Source organism: Nestor notabilis, unplaced genomic scaffold (genome assembly GCF_000696875.1).
Source record: "Nestor notabilis isolate BGI_N333 unplaced genomic scaffold, ASM69687v1 scaffold6016, whole genome shotgun sequence".
In the NCBI taxonomy this organism is placed as follows: Eukaryota; Metazoa; Chordata; class Aves; order Psittaciformes; family Psittacidae; genus Nestor; species Nestor notabilis.
Genome location: NW_009933197.1, coordinates 21,565 through 43,690, shown reverse-complemented (window position 1 = coordinate 43,690; position 22,126 = coordinate 21,565). Strand labels below are relative to the sequence as shown.

General features: G+C 38.8%; 1 protein-coding gene across 1 annotated transcript in view; it reads right to left on the bottom strand.

Annotated features, from left to right (window-relative positions):
* Positions 1-464: 464 nt before the first annotated feature.
* The window catches only part of NID1 (nidogen 1), a gene marked incomplete at its 5' end in the record, with an annotated part of 36,400 nt that continues 14,738 nt past the window's right edge, over positions 465-22,126 (bottom strand). The window contains 9 exons of the mRNA XM_010016751.1: positions 465-812; positions 2,489-2,601; positions 3,948-4,071; positions 5,496-5,653; positions 6,167-6,338; positions 10,935-11,061; positions 13,007-13,179; positions 13,845-14,069; positions 21,623-21,745. Of these exons, the coding sequence (XP_010015053.1) occupies positions 691-812; positions 2,489-2,601; positions 3,948-4,071; positions 5,496-5,653; positions 6,167-6,338; positions 10,935-11,061; positions 13,007-13,179; positions 13,845-14,069; positions 21,623-21,745 (1,337 nt within the window). The remainder of the gene's footprint in view (positions 813-2,488; positions 2,602-3,947; positions 4,072-5,495; positions 5,654-6,166; positions 6,339-10,934; positions 11,062-13,006; positions 13,180-13,844; positions 14,070-21,622; positions 21,746-22,126) is intronic.

The following is a 22,126-nucleotide window of genomic DNA, read 5'->3' as shown; positions in this document are numbered from 1 at the left end:
CTTTTTTCTTTTAAGCACCAAGACACAGGTGACCTTCATGGAAATCAGATTTTCAACTGCCATGGTTTCTCATGGTCTACAAAAAGGTATGGCACAGCTTGCTAAAGGAGAAAGACTTCTAGCTAGAATTTAAAGACCACTTTCAGGCTAATAGCATCAAGCACAGAAATGTTATTTTAAAAGCTCTCAGGAAACAAATGTCACTGTGTGTCACTAAAGCCAAATGTCTCCGAATGAATCAACATCTATTCTTTGGTGAACTATCAGCAATTGAGATCTATATTTTAAGTTTGTTTAGTGGATTTTAGGGAACTACTCAGGAATTCACCTTGGAAGAAAAATAAATCTCTTTTAAAATCTAACAAAAACTTCAACTATATCCACTAAGCAGTGCTGATCACCTATAAAGAATCACTTGCTGTGTGAAAGGATCACATGAGCTACAGTCTCTTTAAAAGTAAGTAGATAATATTAGAAGGAACAAGATACAGTTGGACCCAACCTGGGCAGCTTTGTCTTGCTCAACTGCTACAAAACAGTTATTGCCTCTGTGTGTGCTTGCATATGTGCATCATGGCTTGCTCTCAGCAGCATGGAGCACTTATCTTTAAGGCCTCATTGTGTTGATAGGAGTGAATTGTTTACAGCACATTTCCAAAAGGCATCTGCTGCTCTAACATATTTTAATGCTCAGTTTCTTTCTATACAATCCACTCCAACCGTGTTGTCAGGGCAGCGGCAAGAACGGCCTCCTGGGGTAGCCAAGCAGAGGTGAGTGCAACCACCATTATTCACTGTACAGTAGTTATGTCCTGGAAAAGAACATAAAACATTAAAGATAAAAAACCCAGCAAAACCTCAATAAAACCAATACACATAATACAAAAGAAGTGCAGATTACTTGACTACACTAGGAAAACAAGCCATAATGAGACTGAGAGTGAAACAAAAAATATGCTTTAGGGAGATGAGAGTCATTATATCCCTGTGTCAGCTCCTGATAGTCACCCAAAAGATCACAATATAAGGACAGAGGAGGTGAGGCAACATGAAAAAACTGTTCCTGAAATGCCTTTCATAAATTGACCAAGTGGTCACAGACATTAGAATGAAGACACAGTGAGTGAGGAAATACAAGTACAACGCATGGGGACAAAATCCAAAATACTACATGACACCATCCCTGGATACCACCCACTACAAAAACGTGGAGGGGTGACCCACAAAAACAAAAGAAATGGGGTGGGTGGACAGGAGCACATTAATGTTGAAGGGTAAAATGAAAGAGAAGCCAGTGCCAGAAGCAATGGATCTGAGGGGTAAAGCATTCATTCCAGAAAAGCACTTGAAATGAATATATGATGAGAAATTATACCGAGGTTCTGAATATTATAAACATAAGCATTTACTCAGAGCACACAATGTTGTTTTGTTTTACACTGCTCACCAAAATGCGACTGTGAATTACTAGTAAAAACAATGTAACTGATTTCTTAATTATGACATTTATACGTGTTTTTAAGCTCTGAACCAAGCTTTCAATAAAATCAGGTTTTTCACTACTTATGTTGAATAATTTGAAGACAAATGATCTTAGGTGTTTTAGGCCTAAAGTAGAAATGCCACAACTCCAGTATTTCCAGCCATGTTGTAATAATAAAAAAGTGAACTTTTCCGTGATTTGCTAAGAACAACATAATTGAATGGTGATATTGCTTCCCAAGAACAAATTGTTATTCCAAGCGTATCAACTTCCACTCTTCTAAGTTTCACAAGGGGCTTTTCAACAAAGTATCTGAAAAATTTAACATTCAACAGAGGAGAAAGACCAGAGCAGCCACTCTACCACCTGCTGTGTTCTCAACATTCTCTTTTTAAAAACACTGGATCTCATTAAGACCATCTGGAAGACTATGATATTTCTGTAGTTCAAAGTTAAAAATCATAGAATCACAGAATGGTTTGGGTTGGAAGGGACCTTAAAAATTGTCTAGTCCCAACCCCCTGCCATGGACAGGGACACCTTCCACTGGATCAGGTTGCTCAAAACCCTGTCCAACCTGGCCTTGAACACTGCCAGGGATGGGGCATAATAATGAATAAGTAAATAAGGCCCTAACCATGAGTACAGCATTCAGTTTAGACAATGACAACATAGCAGCTTTTGCCATGTCAGATCCTTCTGTTGATCATACACTTTTTTTTACAAAAAGGACAGACCAAGCCCTTTCTTACCTCTCTATTCTAGTTTCATACGGAAACCACAACTGCTGTTCTTATGGGGGGGGGCGGGGAAAGAAAAAAGAAAAAGAAAAAGAAAAAATAATAGGTGGCTTTTAATTTCTTAGTAAACAGAAATCTAAGCACTAGCCAGTTCTTCACTAGCTACCTAGAGCACTTGGCAGCTGGTCAATGGGAGCTGCTACTACTTTCATTTATCTACCAAGGTGGTGCAAAGCTGTAAAAGTTTGAGAATCATCTGGATTACCTCCTGGGCACTGAGCAAAGGCAGTAGTGATTCCATAGAGACGGGAGCGCTTGTGAGGCTGGAAGTTATCATTTTCTGTTGAAATCATGCGATCCACTGCTACAACAGCATCTCTGCCATATGCAGGAAAGAATATACAGAAGTGAGATGAAGGTGGAAGTACAGGGGAGAACAAAACAAAATAAACAAAAAGGAAGGTGGTTTTTATAGGTTTTTTTTTTTTTTATTTTGTTTTGGTTTTTTTACAATTAGGAAGTGATGCCAGAGGCAAAATTCTCCAAGACGTCATCTTTCCTGGACAACTCAGATAAGTCATAACCTTCATTCTAGGCAGCTAAGAAATTTTAGAGTGAGCCACCTTACTAATTTTGAAGGTAATTCCAACACTGGACGATGTCCCTTTACAGGAATGCATTCAACACATTCGCTGTATTCTGCCTCTCTGACATTTTCTATGGTAGAGAGCAAACATTGCAGCTATTATGCATAATCATAGAATCATAGAATCATAGAATAGTTAGGGTTGGAAAGGACCTTAAGATCATCTAGTTCCAACCCCCCTGCCATGAGCAGGGACACCACACACTAAACTATGTCGCCCAAGGCTCTGTCCAGCCTGGCCTTAAACGCCTCCAGGGTTGGAGCATTCACAACTTTCTTGGGCAACCTATTCCAGTGCCTCACCAAATGATTATGGACAATGTTGTATTTAAGTAGTGCTTGATATCTGGAGGGAATACAGCTAGTCATAAACAATCTTTTCTTCCTGAAAATAAAAGGGCAGTCTACTGATAGACCTGTAACACAGTTTCCCATTTCACAAGCCTGTTCCAGATTTGCATTTCCCAGCTGTTGGGTTCTAGCTTGGAAATCCTTCCACATATTAATAGCTCTTCCTGCTGCAGTCAATGAAGTAATTTGTGTAAGAGTTTGCAGATAGAGCTCACACAACCATTTACATCAAGGAAAAATAGATATTTTTTTTTTCTGGAAGATTCAGCAAACTCTAAAGACTTGATCATATGTCAATGGTTTACATAATTTGCCACAAATAAAATGTCAGCAAGACAGCAAAAAAGTTTTTTCTTGTTGCTGTTTGAACATTCAGATAATATAGGGCATAGAAAGCCATGAGTGACAAATTTCCACCCTTTACAACACAGCAAGCACAGCCATAAGGGAAACATGTTAGCTCCCACACCTTTCCCAAAAATGCTCACTGTTAGAAGCATTTTCTTAGGGGATAAATCACTATGCTGAAAATGAAAACTCAGTTAACTGGCAACATTAATAGGTCAGCTTTACAGATCCACTCCGCCCTGAATCAGCTATCACTAAGAAACCAACAAAACATGAATGTGCGAGAGGTCAGTCATGAGAAATGCAGTATCTACTTCAGTTTCTAGCAGGCAGAAGAACAGATGAAAGCAATCTGTAATTTCTTTAGCAGATAACATACCTTCTCCAGTCTGTGTAGTATAAATTCTTCCCATAGCTTGTAACACTAAAAGGATACTGAATTCCTTCAACAATCTTTCTTCGACCAAGCTGATTAGGGTTCATGCATTCCAGCCTCTTGGTACCTAGGTGTAGTGAAACAATTAAGCCTTTGAACCAGAGCAAGAGAACTCTCATGAGGGACTAAGGACATGTGTAAGCATGCAAGCATGAACTGAGTAAAATCTCCTGGAAGTCTTTCAGTATGCTGCTTAGCCAAAGCACTTCCCACACCACCTCTCTGTGTGTGCCAAAAACTGGATGGTAAAGCACTTTGGTGCTAATGCTAATCAGCACACCACCTGACTTACAGGAACCCAGATGTCCAGTGGAACCATCGCCATTGTTCACAAACTGAGATTCCTGCTACAGATATCAGTATCCTCAGGCTGAAATGGAAGCTGACAGAAGGTCTCCTCCATTCAGGAGGGATACTTCAGCACTAAGCAGTTCTATCTCCTCTGGAAGGCATTTTTGCAAAGTTAGTTTGGGTAAGAGTGTTCCCAAAATGCTTGCTGGGTTGGGCCATGAAGGCAAGACTGCGGGAAAAACATCTAACTTGTAGATGCAAATAGGGTGTAAAAAGGTCTAGCTGCAAAGCTGATACACGCATTGAGAACACTGCTAGTGAATATAAACACCTATAGGTTTCTCTTAAGTAGTAGACTTCAAAATTACAGAAAAAGGAAAAAGAGACAAGTGTGAGAATGAGAGAGGAAGAGAGAAAAAGAAAAGGAAAATAGCACCAGGAGATATATTTAAGGGTTGGAGAAAGTGTCTTACAGTGAAAAGAGAACTTGATCTTTTTAGTTTATCAAAAACTTGACAGGTGACTTGAAGTGTAAAAGCACCTCCACAGGAAGAGATCTCTGGCAGAGTCTACAGAAAGACAGAAAGATGGAGGGGGAGGGGGAAGAAAAAGAAAAAAGAAAAAAAAGAAGTGTTAATGAGAATTAAAAGCACTATTTTTGTTGTTATTTTTGATTGGCAGGACACTGGCACACAGCTAATAATGGGTTAGTGGCAGAACCTTCATCTCTTGATCTTTAAATCTAGTGTGACCTGTTTTTCAAGACTTGATTCAGTCAATTATAAGCTGGATTTTGCCTCAGGTTACAGGTTTTGCAACAGTACCACTATGACATTCTGTAGGGCCAGATTAAATGAATCACTGTATTTCCTGGTCTTAAGACCACAACCTCTTTTACAAAGGCCTAAGCACCACCTAAAGAGATAGTCACATACAAGACACACAGATACAACCTGTTGCATTCCTAGAAAGTTTTGTGATCAGAATTGAAATCTTTCAGCTTTCCCACAGTCTGATGTAAATAAATGCCACAGTGGTAGTAACAATGAATAAATTGAGAGAATATTAAAGCCAAAAAGAAAGGCATGAAGTCTAAGATGCAGCCCAGAGAGCTATGAACATTAATTGGCTGTGGATAATTTAGGATTGGACGTACTTATTCTATTACTATTATGAAGAAAGGTTCTAGCAGCTGTTTACCTGCGTCTACCCAGCACAGCATTGAGGAATAAGGATCAAATGTCAGCCCATTTGGTAACCCAAGATCATCTTTAACAAGAATTCTTCTGTTTGTGCCATCCATGTATGAGGTTTCAATTTTAGGAGCTTCTCTGTTCCAGTCAGTCCAGTACAAGTTTCTTAAGAGGAGAAAAGAGGCAAGAATTGAGACAGTGACTGATCTCAGAATATTATTGTAATTAAGAAAAATGCTAAGGACATAAAAGTAACATGCGCACATCCTAAATCATTTAAATAAATAAGGATGACATTGTACAGAAAGAAGGGTTGTCATGATGGAAATGAAAATACTAAGATTTAAATCTAGTATTTTAGACCAGTCACCTTGAAAAAGAAAAAAAATTCTTTTAGGTAAGGGCAACACTTCTCACCCTGTAAACACCGTACTGAAAGTGAGGCATAAGTAAGTATTTGACAAACCTCTCAACAAAATATCACAGTATTACCTAGCAGGTATTTTAGAAGTTTTACTTCCAGTGTACCACTCACACAGAAGATGCAAGTACCATTTCTGTTTGTTGGTTGTTTTAGGAAAAGGTAGTGCTATTGTCTACAGACAGCCTAAAACTTATGCCATTGTTAAATAAATAAAAATCAAACTTTGCACACATCTCTTGACAACATATCCATACCCTCTCACAGGATCCACAACGATTGCTCTGGGGTTCACTAGGCCAGTGTCAAAAAGAATGCGACGCTGACGCCCATCCAGCCTGGCCACTTCTATTCTATCCAGTTGAGAGTCAGTCCAGAAGATGTTGCGACCCAGATGATCTACAGCTATCCCTTCAGGACTTCCCAAGTCTGCAGGAAAATAGATTAAACCATGTCTATTTATTCCCAATGCACAATGTCAGACTCATAAGTGTAACTGTTAACTAGAGATAAATTTTATTCTGCTTTCTGGCTATGGTCCAACAAAAGCTACTTCATGTCAGTTGGAAGATAAATACACAATTTGCCTTATGAAGTTTAAATGCACAAAGCTTTCATAAATACATAGAATAATAGATTCTATGAGGTAGCAACTCATCATGCATGTGAGCTTTCCTTAGGGGGTGGGCACAGAAAAGAAGTTGATAGTAGAGAAATAAACAGTAGAGATTATCAGAATCTTTCTCTACTCTCCTTAGCAGGCCAAGATCTAGAACAGATTTTATAATCCTTAATATTTCTGCTTCTTGGGTACCGGCATATGTCGGCCTCTGAAAATCAAATTTATGCTAAGTTTAGCCAATGCAATACTTAAAGATAATCAAGCTCCAAAGCACTAGAGATAATGATATTAGTTAACTGATGCAATTCAGCTCCAGTTCTTTGTTTTTGCAGAGTAATTCTTTTTGGAACATGTTCTAGTACTGTATGTGCACAGCTTTTCTTGGGCAGTTAGCTGTTCCAAAAGCAACAGGAAATGGCAGATAATGACATTACTAAGCAGTAAGTTCTAACTCAGATGAAGAATGCAGAGTAAATATATAACACTCCAAGGTTTAATTCAGCCACTGTGAAAAACTGCTCTATGCTTTTTTAAGATTCATACATCCACTGAATAAGAGCAGAATGAAGAGAATAATGAAGCCAAAGAAAGGCACAAAGCAGTTTTAGTCTGATTTCAGTCCCAAAAGAAAAAGAATTGTACATGGTCACTCCCAAAAAGAGGTGAAGTGACACTTCATACCAGCCAGCTGTTGAAATGCACCAGCTTCAAACCAGCCACCTTTCAAATGCAGATCCACACATCATGTAACTATCCAAGAATGACACAATGTGGGCCAGTAGCCTGCTATTAATTCTCAAGTTTATTTACTGACAGCCACTAAAGAAACAGTGTGTGACACAAACAACCTTTGCGGAGAAAAGGCATATGGTCCAGAACACTGGGTAGAGCTGGCTAAAACTCGCTTCTGTGACTTTACTATGAATCATAGTTGCACAATAGCCAAAACAGCCTCTGTTTTCTTGTACAGGTAGATGACACTTACCACACTTAACCTGGATACATGACATTTTGGATGTATATTTGCTGCTGAAGAGGCAGAAAAGATCAAAGATGTACCTCACTGCTTCTGACTCACAACTCATACAGAATGGGTGCCCGAGAAAGTGAATTGATTATCTCTCTACTCCTCCAAAGGGCACTTGCTGTCCTTTAACCTAATTACACTGACTTCACATTATTACTTGTTCTTCTCCAATTGCCCCTATGGAGCTAAACCTGTCATTGCAAGAAACCACCCTCACATATACTTCAGACTGTCAAATGTTCCTACTTTTTTCTTGCTCATGGCAGTAGCCTCCTTTTTTAAGGCGCTGCTGATGATAGCCCCCAGTCTCCGAGATCACTGACTGGTGGCAGTGGAGCTCCCAGCCTCTTTTAGGAAACGGAAGAAAGTAGCAGGCAAAAGATCTTCTGCCACCAATTCCCAGGAGCCCCTGTTCACTGACTGGTTTCCTTGCTTCATTTTTCTTGAGCCAGCTATATGCCAGAAGATTTAAAGAAGTCTAAAGTAAATGTCTTTGCTGTCCAGTTGACAATAAGCCAGAGAAAACTATCCCCCATGGAGGGATAAAGGAATACACAGGCTTCATGTATCACCATTCTTTTCCTGAGGCATAAATATATTCCCGCTATACTGTCATCAGGCCTGATAGTAACAGGCTGTGTCCCTGGCAGCAGGCTTATACAGCCATGTATGGCTGATAGAACTTAAGCTACTACAACGAAGAGGAAAGCTCTCCTTCCCAACCTCTCTCCACAGCTGCAAAGCTCAGAAAGCCTCCACGGGCTATACAGCTGTGGTGATGGATGAGAACTGGATGGGGTTCCACGATGAAACATGTTTCTGCAAAGTAATACAGCTTGGATCACAAGAGTTTTAACAAATAAAAAAAGTGGTGCATTCCACAAGAATACATGAGAACTGGAGAAAGCAGCTGCAGCTCACAGGAGGAGAAGGCAAAGATCAAAACAATTTTTCTAAGAGAGAGGCTTTTTCTTATTTCCTGAAATTTTAAGGTTTCAGTTTTGGCCAGCATTGAAGACATCCATTCAAATATTGAATATTCAACCTTATTTTATTCTGACTCCTTACTGAAGAGCCCATTAACATACAGTAAGTAAAGTGCAACAGGGCTCAACATCTCTTCAGGAATGGCATTCACTTTGTATGCAAACAACAGAAATCATGAGTTGTCTGTACACATACAATGTCATTTGTAGCAGATAAAACCTGTGACATTTCCATGTGGCATTGAAACATCTTGAATTACCTTAAACAATCAAATTTTGCTGAAAGTGTTCACAAATATTCTAAAAATATTTTATACATTGCAAGATTTTTAATGTGTGCACACACACTCATTAGACTAATTCATATCCATATCCAGGTTTTAGCAATAGCAATTTCCCTCCCTTTTTAAAGTGTAGAATCTAAGAAAATAGTAGGGGAAATCAGAAATCCTTTACCCACAGAAATTGAGAATTTGTGAATGTACAGGCACATGCTTGCCCTACAGGTTAGAGTCCCTTTCAGGTTAAATATGTTGGGATGAAAAAGATGTCTTACGAATATCTCAAGCTGGACAGAAATATGAAGCTCCATAATTGCTGGATGGTGAGGGATGGCCTTAAGCTCTCCATTCTCAGGACAATGGTAGGATCCAAGCTGCTCCCATTTTCCACTGCCCCTAAGAGCCTGAATGGAGTCCCAGCAAACTGGCTATTTTGAAGTACAAACTCCAGGTAGAGATACCCAACCCATCCAAACAAAACTAGAGCAAGTTTGTTGTAGAGTTTTAAAACTGGTTGATCATCTTTTCTAAAATAATTTCCCAAGTTTTTGTGACAAAGTATCTGTGAAGGATCAAAGCACAGGCAACTTCCTTAGGGCAAAGAGTGTGAGAAGAGGACACAAACCATAGAAGCACAAACCCTACAATATCCTCTAGCCCAATTCCCAAATCCTTGAGCAACTCTAATGGCAAAACCTGAACGAGGTGGCTTTACTCACTTTTATTTTACAGCTTGACTGGGAATCATGCAAAGTCACAGCTGAAACAGTTTCTAACCACCTTTACAGCTGTGTGATTCCCAAGCCCAGGAACAGAGAGCAGGGGTTCTCCTCTTCAACCTCTGCTCATCAGTTCTTTTTCAGCAGAGCAGGCAGCTGACAGGCAGAGAACAGGAGAGAAACTGACAACCAAATTGCAGCTAGCCAGCGTCTGCCTTGCTTGCCAGACAAAAAAAATAAGTGACACCCACAGATGATATTCCATGGAACATATAAATGCAACTCTTTACTCAGCTTGAGTTTTGATTGCATTTAATGTCCATTCAACAGCAAACTGACAATCCATCATCCCCTTTTCAGATCATAAATACACTGAACAACAATGGGTCTACTCCAGTACATGACCTAGGTTTTAATGATAACCTGACTTCTTCACACAGCTACATCTTGTAGCCATTGCATGTAAGCAAGAGTAATGTCTATCTACAGTAGTATGAGTTTAGCCTACCTATGTGTTCCATTCTTCACGGCCAGGGACATGGAACCTTTCCAGCATGGTTGACAAGACGTGACTACAAGAGCAGTAGGCTACACAGAGGCTGCCAGGCTGGGTACAACATAGCACAGGAAAATGAGGCTTTGAATTGCTTTGAAAATCCAGGATGTCTTGCCCTGAGAGTACTAGCTGTGCTACCCTGCACTGTAGTGGCAGCCCTAAGGATTCTGCCACAAGTAGAGAGCAGTAATGATCTCAAGCCTACCTCAAAATTCCTCCCTAGAAGTGACAAAGCATCCAAAGGAGGAGGAGCTTTGGGGTTTCTTCTTCCTTTCTTAAACACAGCAAGAATATAAGCAACACCTAAGATTGTAATTGGGTACAGGAATCCTCTAACTGTTCCTGTGAGGAGCTGAGACACTGTCCAAAGCCCAGACTGAGGCTCTGAACCCTGCACCCATTAGTGCCTTGATATATGCTTTAAAGCCACCAGAGCAGCTTGATTTATCTTTCAAATCCCTCAACCTTCTATTAAAATGCCCTCAGTGATGTTCACAAGTTACTCAATGGTTCGATAGATAGAGTATCATGCGACTGCAAATAAGGACAGAAACATCTCACTGACATGCTGCTCCCACTTCTGGCCTTAAACTTAGTTTATTCAAAGAGAACCAACTTCCCATCTATTTTAGCAGTAGAAAGGCAGCAAAGGGCTATTGCACAGGGAGCAGATCTTTTTTCATTTTATGTTATCCAGGCTTTTTGGCCATTGTTTATCCAAATAACACCAACATGTATGTATCTTAGGCAAAACCTGGGAAGTACCTATTACTAAATTCAAGTCTTTAATGCCATTCCTAGAGAGTAGCAAGAGGAAGAATTTTGTGCTGTTACCTGTTTTGATGATGGTTGTTGGCTCCCCACCATTCAGGCTAGCCCTGCTGATTGAAGGGCCACTGATGTCTGTCCAATAAACCATCTTGTCTGTGCAATCAAAAGCAACTCCAATAACAACTTTGTCCTGTTGGTCAACAAACAAGTTATGTCAGCTTACGCTAAAAACAATTATTTGCCAGCAGCACTAGCTTAAGGATCCAAGTCTCAAGCCTGAAAAAAAACCCAACCCAAATCCTTGAGGAAAGGTGGGAGATGAGGAGGACAGTCATTGTACTTTCAATTACAAGTCCCTTTTAACTAGCAGACACCACTTACAATTATTTTATTTCAAAGCACCATTGTTGATATTACTACTGAACAGTTGGTCTGACTTCTACAACTTCACCTGCATATCAATTTAAAGAAAGTTCATGTTGTTATTTTACTGTGTTATTCCTCATGTTCTTTTTTCTCTCATTCTTTCCCTTCAACAAGGAATAAGGACTTCTATCAAATCTGACTTGTGTTCTGGGTATTCATCAACCCATGCATTATGGCTGCATTTCAGTAGCGCTACATACATAGCATCATTTGGCTCAAAAAAGTTCTAACAAAGTTAGTTATAAATATTCAAAAATAGCTTAAATGCTCCATAAATCATTTTGCTGGAAAGAATATGCTCAGAGACAAGGAACATACATACATGTATATATCTGCAATTTTCCAGGCAGAAAAAGGTAGGATTAGAGTTTGAGTTTAGAGTTGAAACTCTTTCCTCCAGGCAATAGGGTAAAAAAATAATTTCATATGGATTCTCAGGTCTGTCACTTTTGCTGCTTTTGTAACTTGCAACTTCTTAGAAAGATGGTCCAAAAAAAAAAATAAAAAAAAATTCCTTAAATCAGATGCTCTTACTCTGCGTACGTTAATGCCATAGGTTACAAAATCTAAACACCTCTATGCTGCAAAACACAGTCACTTTGCAAATACACAACACTGGGACAACACAGAGACAACACTGTTAGCAGAGACTGAAAGTTTCATTATAATTGAAAGTTCTAAGGAAGAGTTAGTTGCACCTTATCTCTTGGAAGCCTTTTCCTGAAGATACTTCAGCTACATCAAGTAAATAATGAGACTGTCTGATAAGGACTCATGTCTCTGTATCAGCCTTACCCACCCATTTTGCACGCTATTTTACTTCATTTTTACATTACTGCAACAGCCCTTTAGACAAGAGACAAAAGCTTGGTTTTACCCTTACATCACAGCACAATTTGTGGTACTATTTGATGAACTGAATCTATGCAATTTAGTCAGTATTTGGTCTACCACATATTCACAAGCATTGTAAAAAGCAGCCAGTATTCTACCTGGTATTGTTATCTGTTATAAATACAGTACCACTGGAATGAAAACAGAAATCCCAGGCTTTGCGCAAAACAAATAAATGTGATGAAACTGGAAGTGAGAGAGTTGGCTTGTGTCACAGGTGATGGGAAAGATAGGTCCTCGAAATCATGGATTCATTCTCAAGGAAAAAAACATTCTTAAGACAGTAGTAAGAAGTGTGGGAAAAGGATTTACCACCCATTGGGCCTGCACATGGAGAAGAAAGCAAAAAAGAAACAATAATAATCTATATATATCTGTAGCCAAGAAGTGCAGAGAGCTGACTGAAAAACAGGAAGAAAGCAAGACTTAGGAAAAAACCTTGAGGGAGTGAGAGAGAAAAATAGGGCCTCTCCACATACTGGTCTTGTAAGTCTCCTAAACTTTGATATCAGAGTCAGAAAGCAAATGGAAGTGACTTTATGAGATGAACTGTTGGAAGCATGCAAGATCACAAATATCAGATTTTTGTTTTCTGAGCTATTCTTTAAAGGCAAAGCACTTTTTCTACAGCTCAGTTTTAGGCTTTTGACTAGTCAGATTGAGAATTTTCAGTGACAATGTGATGGGATACTGAAATTTTAATCAAGAGTAAAAACTGAGCTTGGAACTTGAATTATCAAGTTATATAGATAAAACACTCATCTTTGTCACACATCTTCTTAAAATACATAGATTTAGTATAGTAGGTTACTTACTGGAATATGCAGGAGTGCTTTTGCACCATTTTTCTTCATATTGTTTCCCTCTAATGGAACATGTTCAATTTTACCACTCTGGGCAAAGAGCAAGTGTGTTCCTGGTGGCAGAGGTACTGTATCTGGTCGAACAGAGGGCCCAATAACAACAGGAGGAGCAGCTGTGCTCAGACCTTGTTAATAGAGCAGGAAACAGATAGGGATAAAATTAGCTTGTACAGCGTAACAAACTTTGTTATTTGCAGAGACACAATTACAGTCAGATTTCACAGAAGGAAACAGTCCTATAAGCAGACACTAATAGCTATAATTAGATGCAGAAAGCTTCTAAATTTTTCCCCTTAGCTGACAGAGAAGGGGCAACTGACATAATAGGTCTTTTCATGTTCAGCTCTGCAATTGCTTTTCCTTCAACTGTCTAGAAGGACCTATCTTTTTTCACAGAAGGATGCATTTCACAGCTGAAGTGAGGAAGACGTAGGAAGGAACATTCTTAATTTCCTGAGGCAAGTCAGTTACCATGCATTCAGATTTGCCACATCTCCCAGAGGGCAGAAACTACAGGACCCCTCACAGTTTCAAGGCAGGAAGAAGTTAGAAAACCAGATTTTTATCCAGAGGCTCACCACAGTTGTTCAGATGCCCTGCCTGAATGAAAAGCATATGCTGGAGTTACTGAATGGCTACAGCATGAGGCATATTGTCACTGGGACAGCAAAGATCTGCATTGCTCCAAGTGAGTGCTGTATTTCTCAGGGGCATGACTAAGCCCCACATCTGGGGACAGTGCACCTGGGTGGAGAGACACCTACAAGGAAAAAGTGCTTCAGCCACTTACATGGTGGTCGAACTCCTGGGCCACTTCTGGTGCCATCAATCTCATTTCCGTACCTATCTACACACCAACAATATCCACTGCTAGAATGGCACTGGGTGGGTAGGTAATTCCCATGTTCATCACACTGCGGAATGAAGTGACGAACTCCCATCTCCCTCTGGAAGAAAGTGCCTCCACTTCCAAGAGCTACTTCTCGTTCATGTTGGCATTTGGTCTTTTCCACTTCTGTGAGGAAGGAAAAAAAAAAAAAGAAAAAGACCAGTGAATATTTCCATTTTAAGTAATGACTATATTCCATAAACAGTTAGTGTACGCTGACCACCTACGATGCAAGTATTCTTACTGCTGGATGAACATGGCATTGTTACAAAGCCTGAAGGCATATGCCTTCAGCGCACCTTCCAGAAGTCTGTCCTGTGTGAATGTGACTCATATGCCCTAAAAACTTACATCATTTTATTTTTCACTGTCTAGTTTAAAACAGAACAAACAGCCCCCCTGTAGCTTCCTACATTGAAGGGTCATAAACAGAAGCTGGAAAACTCAGTCTTTCTCCCTGAGGCACATTAGCAAGAACATTCTGTCTGACTTGTGAACCCTACATCTACTCACTTGGTGATTATCCATGGGCCTTAAAATGTAACTAATCAGTCAGGCTGTGTAGTGGATAAAGGATTTTTTGTAATGTAAAAGTCAAGTTTCCCTTCAGAGCCACAAGAGAAAACCACAACATGGGGCAGATGCTGAGTCCTCTACAGAACCTAGGAAGTGAAACTCCTCATTGCTTTGATATATATTAGATTTTTTAGAGTTTGGTTATCAAGTTTGAGCACTCATTTGATACTTTTGGACTTAAGGAACTGCAGGGACAGATTACCCAATCCCTAGTAAAGAGCATTAGTAAGGCTACACAGAAAAAAGGAATACTACTGCATAAACAGAGAAACATATGCAAAACAGCTACACCACATGCATATGTATTATTGTAGAGATTACAGAGGAAAGACTAACTTCCCAGATTATCAGGAGACTCAGGGATTCAGTGCTTTTGGTTTAAATTTTACAAAACAATCTGGACTAAAATATACATCTTACGGTATTATCTGTTATGTGAGAGGGAATGTCATCTGGATCAATATATACTTCTAGATACCAAACAACATAATAAATTAAAAGAATACAATAAAAATAACATCTTTCTTTCTCTGACAAAGAAACCTGGCTTTGTTTTACCTTACACTTGAGACCCCTGAAGAGTTCTGTGCATTGGGAGAGAAAGAGCTCTAATTATTGCCTTTCTCTTGTCAGTGATTTCCGCAGACAGTTAGAAATACTTACCAGAAACTGCCTGCTAAAGAGGCTTTAACATTACACTTCCATTTATTCCTTCCTTGTTTTTACATGGCCTGGTGGACAGCATTAGCTATGTGTGGCTCAGACTAGACCCAGCCCCCTGAGTGAAGATAATCCCACACACCCGCAGACTGTTGTTGTATAAAGCACACAAATAATGAAAAACTATCCTTCTTTTTTGTATTAAACTAGTTATGCAAGCAAAAGGTTTGGACAAGTTTCATGCACCTGGACACAATTAGTAAAATATAAATGTCTGGAGAACAGCTCACTCTAAACAACTGAAATACTTGGCATCAGCTCTAATGTGGGTGGTGGAGAGCCTTGAATCAACCTACAAAACCAGAGCCTGAAGGAAAGCCTCTATCTCAAATTTTGTTTGCATGTATCCAGTGCACTATGCAGTATACAGGTAAAAAATGTGGATTCTAGTAATCAGATAATTTTGTGATAGGTTTTGGGTATTTTTTTTTAAGCTCTAATCATATGCACTGCTCGCAAGAGAAAGCAGGGGGAATACAGAATGTTGGCAAACCCTACGTTCGTTCATTGCAGAACAAATCTTGATTGCATTCATGTCATCTTTGAGAGACATTATGAGCTCCTTCTCAGTGGGATATAAAAACAAATGTAGAAGCTGGTTGTTTTCCCTTCCCATCTGAAACTCCCAGAATTAGGGAATGCCCAACATCTTACTTTTATTTTAATCCACAGACTAATTCAACTTTATAAAAATGAGTTAGCACATATGAATTACACAAAGGAGTGTGTATACACCCAGGCAGGACCCAGCTGTAATACATAAAATATATTAGTATAATCGGTAACTCGAAATACCAGTGTACATTTTAATATCAAGACAATGTTCATATTTATATCTGCAGATTTTATACAGGAATACCAATGGAATTTTTGTAGAGTACCTATCTTACAACGATCAAGATGGAGCTCACAAATGGCCTGCTTGTGCAATTAGCCCCACTGAAGTCGAGAGACTAGTCAAGCAAAATGATTTTCAAAATTAGTACTCAGCTTCTAAAAGGCAGAGAATATGATTTGTTCTTTCTAAAAAAAAAAAATCCCATCAACACTGATTTTTCAGTTGCATAAAGAGATGTCAAATACACTATTGCCACCCACTTTTAGGGATAACTTCTGTGTTTTACTGCTTCTGTGCTCCTGAAAGTGTCTTATATTTGCTGTAACTTTTTTAACAGTATCAAGCATGATAAGTAATCCATGTTAAAGAAATATTCTGGAAAGGAACGTAGTAGTACTGGTTTTATTTATCTGTGGTGACTCCATGATTTTAACCTGTCCTTCAATATTAAACTCCTTTCAACTAACATGATTTTACCCAATATTAAAATTTATAAACCAAAACAAGTTCCTAAACTAGTTATAACAGTCCAAAACAGGCACTTGGAATCCATCATGTATTTTTTTTCTCTCCTTATCTCTGAATCATGAGCAGAATTACTATGCTTACAGTTTAGAGGCACCTGAAGAAAAGCAAACTGAATCCCAGTCCAGTGTTGTAGGCTATGTAGCAATAAAGGCACAATAATCTTAGATACAAATGACAGCTGGTTGGGATAAATAATCTGCTTATACAGTCAATACATTTTACTCAGTGTGCTTAAGAGAAGATGCTACAATTCTGAGAGATTTAAATTCCACTGATTAACTATCTGAAATGAGGCTAGCTATGACAGAGTTGGAAAGATGAGATTGACACAATAAATAAAGCACATTCCCTGCCTTGATGAGCTAACAGCACAAGTTAGACAAAACATCTAACAAGAATTGGCACATTTTTAGGTAGTACAAGGGCAAGGCTACTTTGTAAGCCAGCTTTCTAGACACAACCCTTTTAGTTAGTAACTTTCCTTTCCTTTAGTACAGTAGCCTAATTGAGGTTTCTTACTGGTCTTCCTTTAATATAAATACAGCAATATTTCATCCAGTCAAGACTTCAAAGATACAGAACAATTAACAGGAGGACAGTTCTCTGATCTTCTGATTGGCATGAAAAAAATTTCCATTAACTACAGCAGGTAGAGCTAAGAGCAAATTAACACCCACCAGGTGTAACAGTGCTGTTAGATCTTCTACTACACCTGATTATAACAAATGGAAACCAAGTCATGACTATTTCAAGACTCCATACCTATGGGTTACCAGCCCTGGTTTTCAGAGGTTCTTACCACTCTTGAAACCCACACTGGAAAGCCAAGTCAAATGATCATGTCAATGATAAGAAAAATGGTATACACTAGGGTTAGTTCATACTGCCAGAGGTGAAACAAACAGTAAGAGCAAGACCTGGGTAATCTTTAGTGATGCAATAAAGTAGTGGTGGCAACAGCCTTTTATGAACAGCAGGACCAAGTTGCAATGTTTTTCAGTATCTAAGTTTCAACATTACTGATTAGTTGTTAAAAAATCGGGTAAAAATCCATTCCCACTCTCGATGCAGTTGATGCTTGGCTGATGAAGGTAACACACTGATTCAATAGCTTTGTGTTTCTCTATGGGACTCTACTTACGCCCACAGGACAGTATCATTTTCAAGACAAAGCACAATGGTGTGGGCTACCTTGATTTGATACACGATTAAAAACTGACAAATCTCCTGAGACAGTGGACAGATGTCATGAAGTAGTGCTATTTCTAGTAAGTTCCCACATTACCTTAGCATTGGTTTTAAATTTCCTTATCAAGAAATTTAATTCCCTCATCAGGATTCCATCATTTGTGGAAGATGAATAGGCAACATACATCACAGCAGGACCTCATCACTAGGTAAATTGAGCTTATGAAAATAAACCAGTAGATTTACACAGCCAAATGGAAAGTTACACTTCTTAGAATACAGTGCGTAGTCCATCCTCTAAAGATAGGCTCCTCTTGGAAATCACAACCAAAAAGAGCTATCAGCAGATAAATGCAAGCAGATAAGCTGACAACACCCAGCTTGGTGCTGTAGGGATTGTGAGGGGGTATAAATAAGAATTCAGCATATCCACAGGGAACACCACACAGGTATAGAGAAGCAGTGTGGGATTCAGGAGATGATTCTCTGGTACCCACAGTTCAAAAAGAAAATGAAAAACTGAACCAGTGTACAGAAAAGAGCTCTTAAGAGAGAAACTATAGCGTGGAACAGAGATCAACAGCTTGATGAAGAATTTATGTTCCATGGACCACAATACACACAAGTCATTAGATATGTAGAAGGGTGCATCCACTTGCTTCATACATTACTAGCAGCAATCTGGAATTTAAAAGTAATGGAAGTATTTCATGGAACTTGAAAAAAGTGAAATGGAAATAGCATGGATATGCAAAGTGAGCCAGATGAAAACCAAACATGTACACACTTCTCAGGTAAATGAAGAAACAAACAGAATGAGGGGAAAAAAAAAACCAACTCAACAAGCTAAAGCCCTATAGAAGTACTCAAAATCTTTTTTGGTCGTAAAGGAAAGCTCTTGCAGCAGCACTGCAGAAAATTATTTATGGACTTTTCTGAAAAAGAGGGAGGCTAAGGAAACAAGATGAAAAACAGAGATATATGGGACATCTGCCATTTTGCAGTGGATTTTAGTCTGATACCCTAAACCAAATTCAACTAAATTCTGCAACAGCATCCAGAAATTTTTAAAGGTCCAATATAGCTACTCAAACAGGTTTTCATTCATTCACCAGCTAAAGACAGAAGTCATTTAAAACTGTGTCCAGAATCAGTAGGTAGTCAGAGAGTACTTTGTAATTTCCTATGTGGATTACTTTATTCCCCACATATCACAATGAGTTATATTGGACATATTTAATTGCTGTTCCAAGACTTCACCCTAAAAAAAAAAAAAAAAAAAGGAGGAAAAAATTCAACAGACTTGGTTTTGTCCCTTCATTTTTCCTTTGTAATCTTTCACTTAGAACATTGCCCTAGTAAGTGCATTTCTCATGTGAAATGGATTGCATACAGAGGACCAGCAAAGGACACAACAATCAGACTCCTAGTTCCAAGAATCTAGATTTGTTTCTGTTTAGTAAACAGTGTCTGGGGTCTGCAGGAGTAGAAACCCTCAGACATCTGGTTTTTTGAAATGGAAAAATGAAGCGTGAGGAAATAATGAAGTACAGACTTTCTTAATAGCTGTGAGCAGTGGGACATTCCAACGTCATTAACTCTTTCATTAACCTACTGGCTCACTCCGACAGACTTCTCTTGTGCATGATTCAAATTCATTTTACTTGTTAGTCTGTTTGTCTCAAGAGTTGCTGTTCAGCAGTGGTAAGATTCAACAGTAGATTTCATATAATAATAAAGACATCAAATAAGCAAGCAATTGTACATGTGGATTGGAAAAGGGTACTGCAAAAATAACTGAGTATTTAGATGAATGAAACTTTCCATGCTATTAACAACCAGGAAAGACTTCAATGACTTGACTGAGACTAATTAGATCAAAACCTTAGTGGGCAAAAAGGTGAAAAAAGGGTCTCTAATTACGACTGAATACAATACAGCCTCATCTGGAGTCTCCATTCTGAAGCAACCTACTTTACAAATTGGGTGCTAAAGTAAACTAAGATGCTTTTTGCTAGGCTTCAGAAAGTGCATTTTGATTCTATCTCCTGGCAATTATTAACTGTTGGATATATCCATTTAAGAAGTACTAAAGCTTCAGCAGCAAATGATATCCCAAGGGCAGCTATTGTTCTATTAACTCTCTAAGAAGGGGAGCAGTAGCCTAGTTTGTTGCAAACACTGCCATTGCTACAGACTAGCAGAGCAATACAGCTACTCTCAACTTCAGTCAGAATTCAGCAAAAGTAAGACTTTTTAATCTACAGATTTTTTCTGCTCAGTGCCTTTCATGAGAAAGGCCAAATTACAGAAGTGATTCTAAAGCATGTCTTCTACTAGTAGTACAAAAGAGCATTAAAACAAAATGAAAATCAGAGAGGCATATATGAACACTAACAAAACCTGGCAGATCCCCACCCTCTAAAACAGTAGATACAACAAAACTCCCCAAAATATTTTGCTAATATCATTACAGCTGTGACATGAAAAAAAACCCATTCAAGATATAATTGTATTATGTATAGAAAGTAAAAAAGCATACAGGATAAGGGCAAAAAATAACATAAAGCTACTACAAAATAGTACACTGTGTTTGACAGTTTAGTAGGTGCACTAACCACTGCATGTGAAAAGGTGGTGTTCTTAACAACAACAAACAAAAAAAACCCCACTAAAGTATGCTATCATATATACTTAGAAAAAATCGTGTCCTGGTAATAAAGTGAATCGGTTGAATTCAAGTATCAGCCTACCAAACCACCCATCTCAGCTACAAAGGGGATGTGCCAGCCATGAAAGCACTATTTCTGCCTCTACAATTCTACCTGAAGAACTGGAAGCTTTAAGGTTTGATATTGCTTCAAGTTATTCACATTAAGTTTCTCCTCTAGGAGGAATAATCCTGCTTTTATCAGCTGGTTAGATAGCTAAATATTTTGACACAGGTCAGAAACACTAAGTAGTTCTTCATCTGGCATTAAAATGAAAATACACATGGGCATTCATGCATGAAAAGCTAGTTAAACATAATACTGAAGAACTGACAAAGTGGCAAAAGCTAGAGCTTCAGAATTAAATACTGCAAAACAGCGATGAAAGCATTCACCATTCTGCAAAACCTTAGTGCTGTCCCATGGGCTTGCCATGCTTTTTAATTAAAGCAACCTGAACGATGTTACTTTGTGCTTTGGTGTTCCTTACTTTCTTTTTTTAAGCATACCTTCAGGACCAGGAGTTTTATACTTCAAGGCCCAAAGTACAACTCATGAACGAAAGTGTGAGAGGGTGAAGAGCTTTCTGCTAAATATAGAACAAACTGGGTAAACAGAGAAACAACTAAGTACCATTCTTTTTGGACTCTGGCTGGCTATATGTGGCCTGTTGGCATCTAGATCCCACTGCAGACAACAGTAGCTTGGTCTCGTCCTTCACTTTTCTTCTGGAATTGTTGCTTTTCATTTACAGTGCCAATAGTTCCAGATATTTTATGGTAAGTGACTACTGTGTATGCAAACCAAATCAATCTGTGATCAAACCTTTATGCAAGGGAACTTCAAAAGATAGTATCAGCTTGGGGCTGCTGAGAACTGCTGAGCATAGAACAAACACAGCATGAAACAGCACATTGAACAGGATATAATGGAAAAGTGATAACAGTCAAGATACAGATTTTGACACAAGCTTAGTGAAGTTAAAAAATTGAAACACTTGAGAAACAACCCCAATAAGACAATATAAAATTTGTTCCAGAGACGAACTAAATTAACAAAGATCCTCCAATTCCCAAAGTGTATTTCCCATCCAACTTTCAAGAACTGTAAAATTTTACCTCCTAACACACATCGGAAACCATCCCCACGATAACCTGCCTTACAGTGGCAGCTGAAGGACCCAGGAGTGTTGTAGCAGAAAGCATCTGGATGACAGCGGCCCTGTTGACATTCATCTATATCTGTAAAAGAAAAGTTCAATCTCAGGTAACTGTTCCTCCTTACGGGCAAATCAGAGCCACAAACTGAAGTGCAAACCTGCCATATTATTTTCAGGCTCCTATTTTAGGATATCTGATTAGAGTCAAGAGACAGTTCGGTGAAAGAAAGTCTATACAGAAATGCAAATAAGGGGAAAAGAAAAGCATGCACGAATTTTAGGTTCTGTCTCTCAGCAAATCTGTGCACTTTGCTGTTCTGATGGATAGCTAGCATTAACTCACATAGTACTTTAGACATACATGCCCGTGTTTCTCAAGGAAAAGACTTAACACAGCAAGATAAGTGGGATTTGGCCAGCAATATTTCCAACCCATAGTTAGGTGAAGCTGCTCCTCTACTGC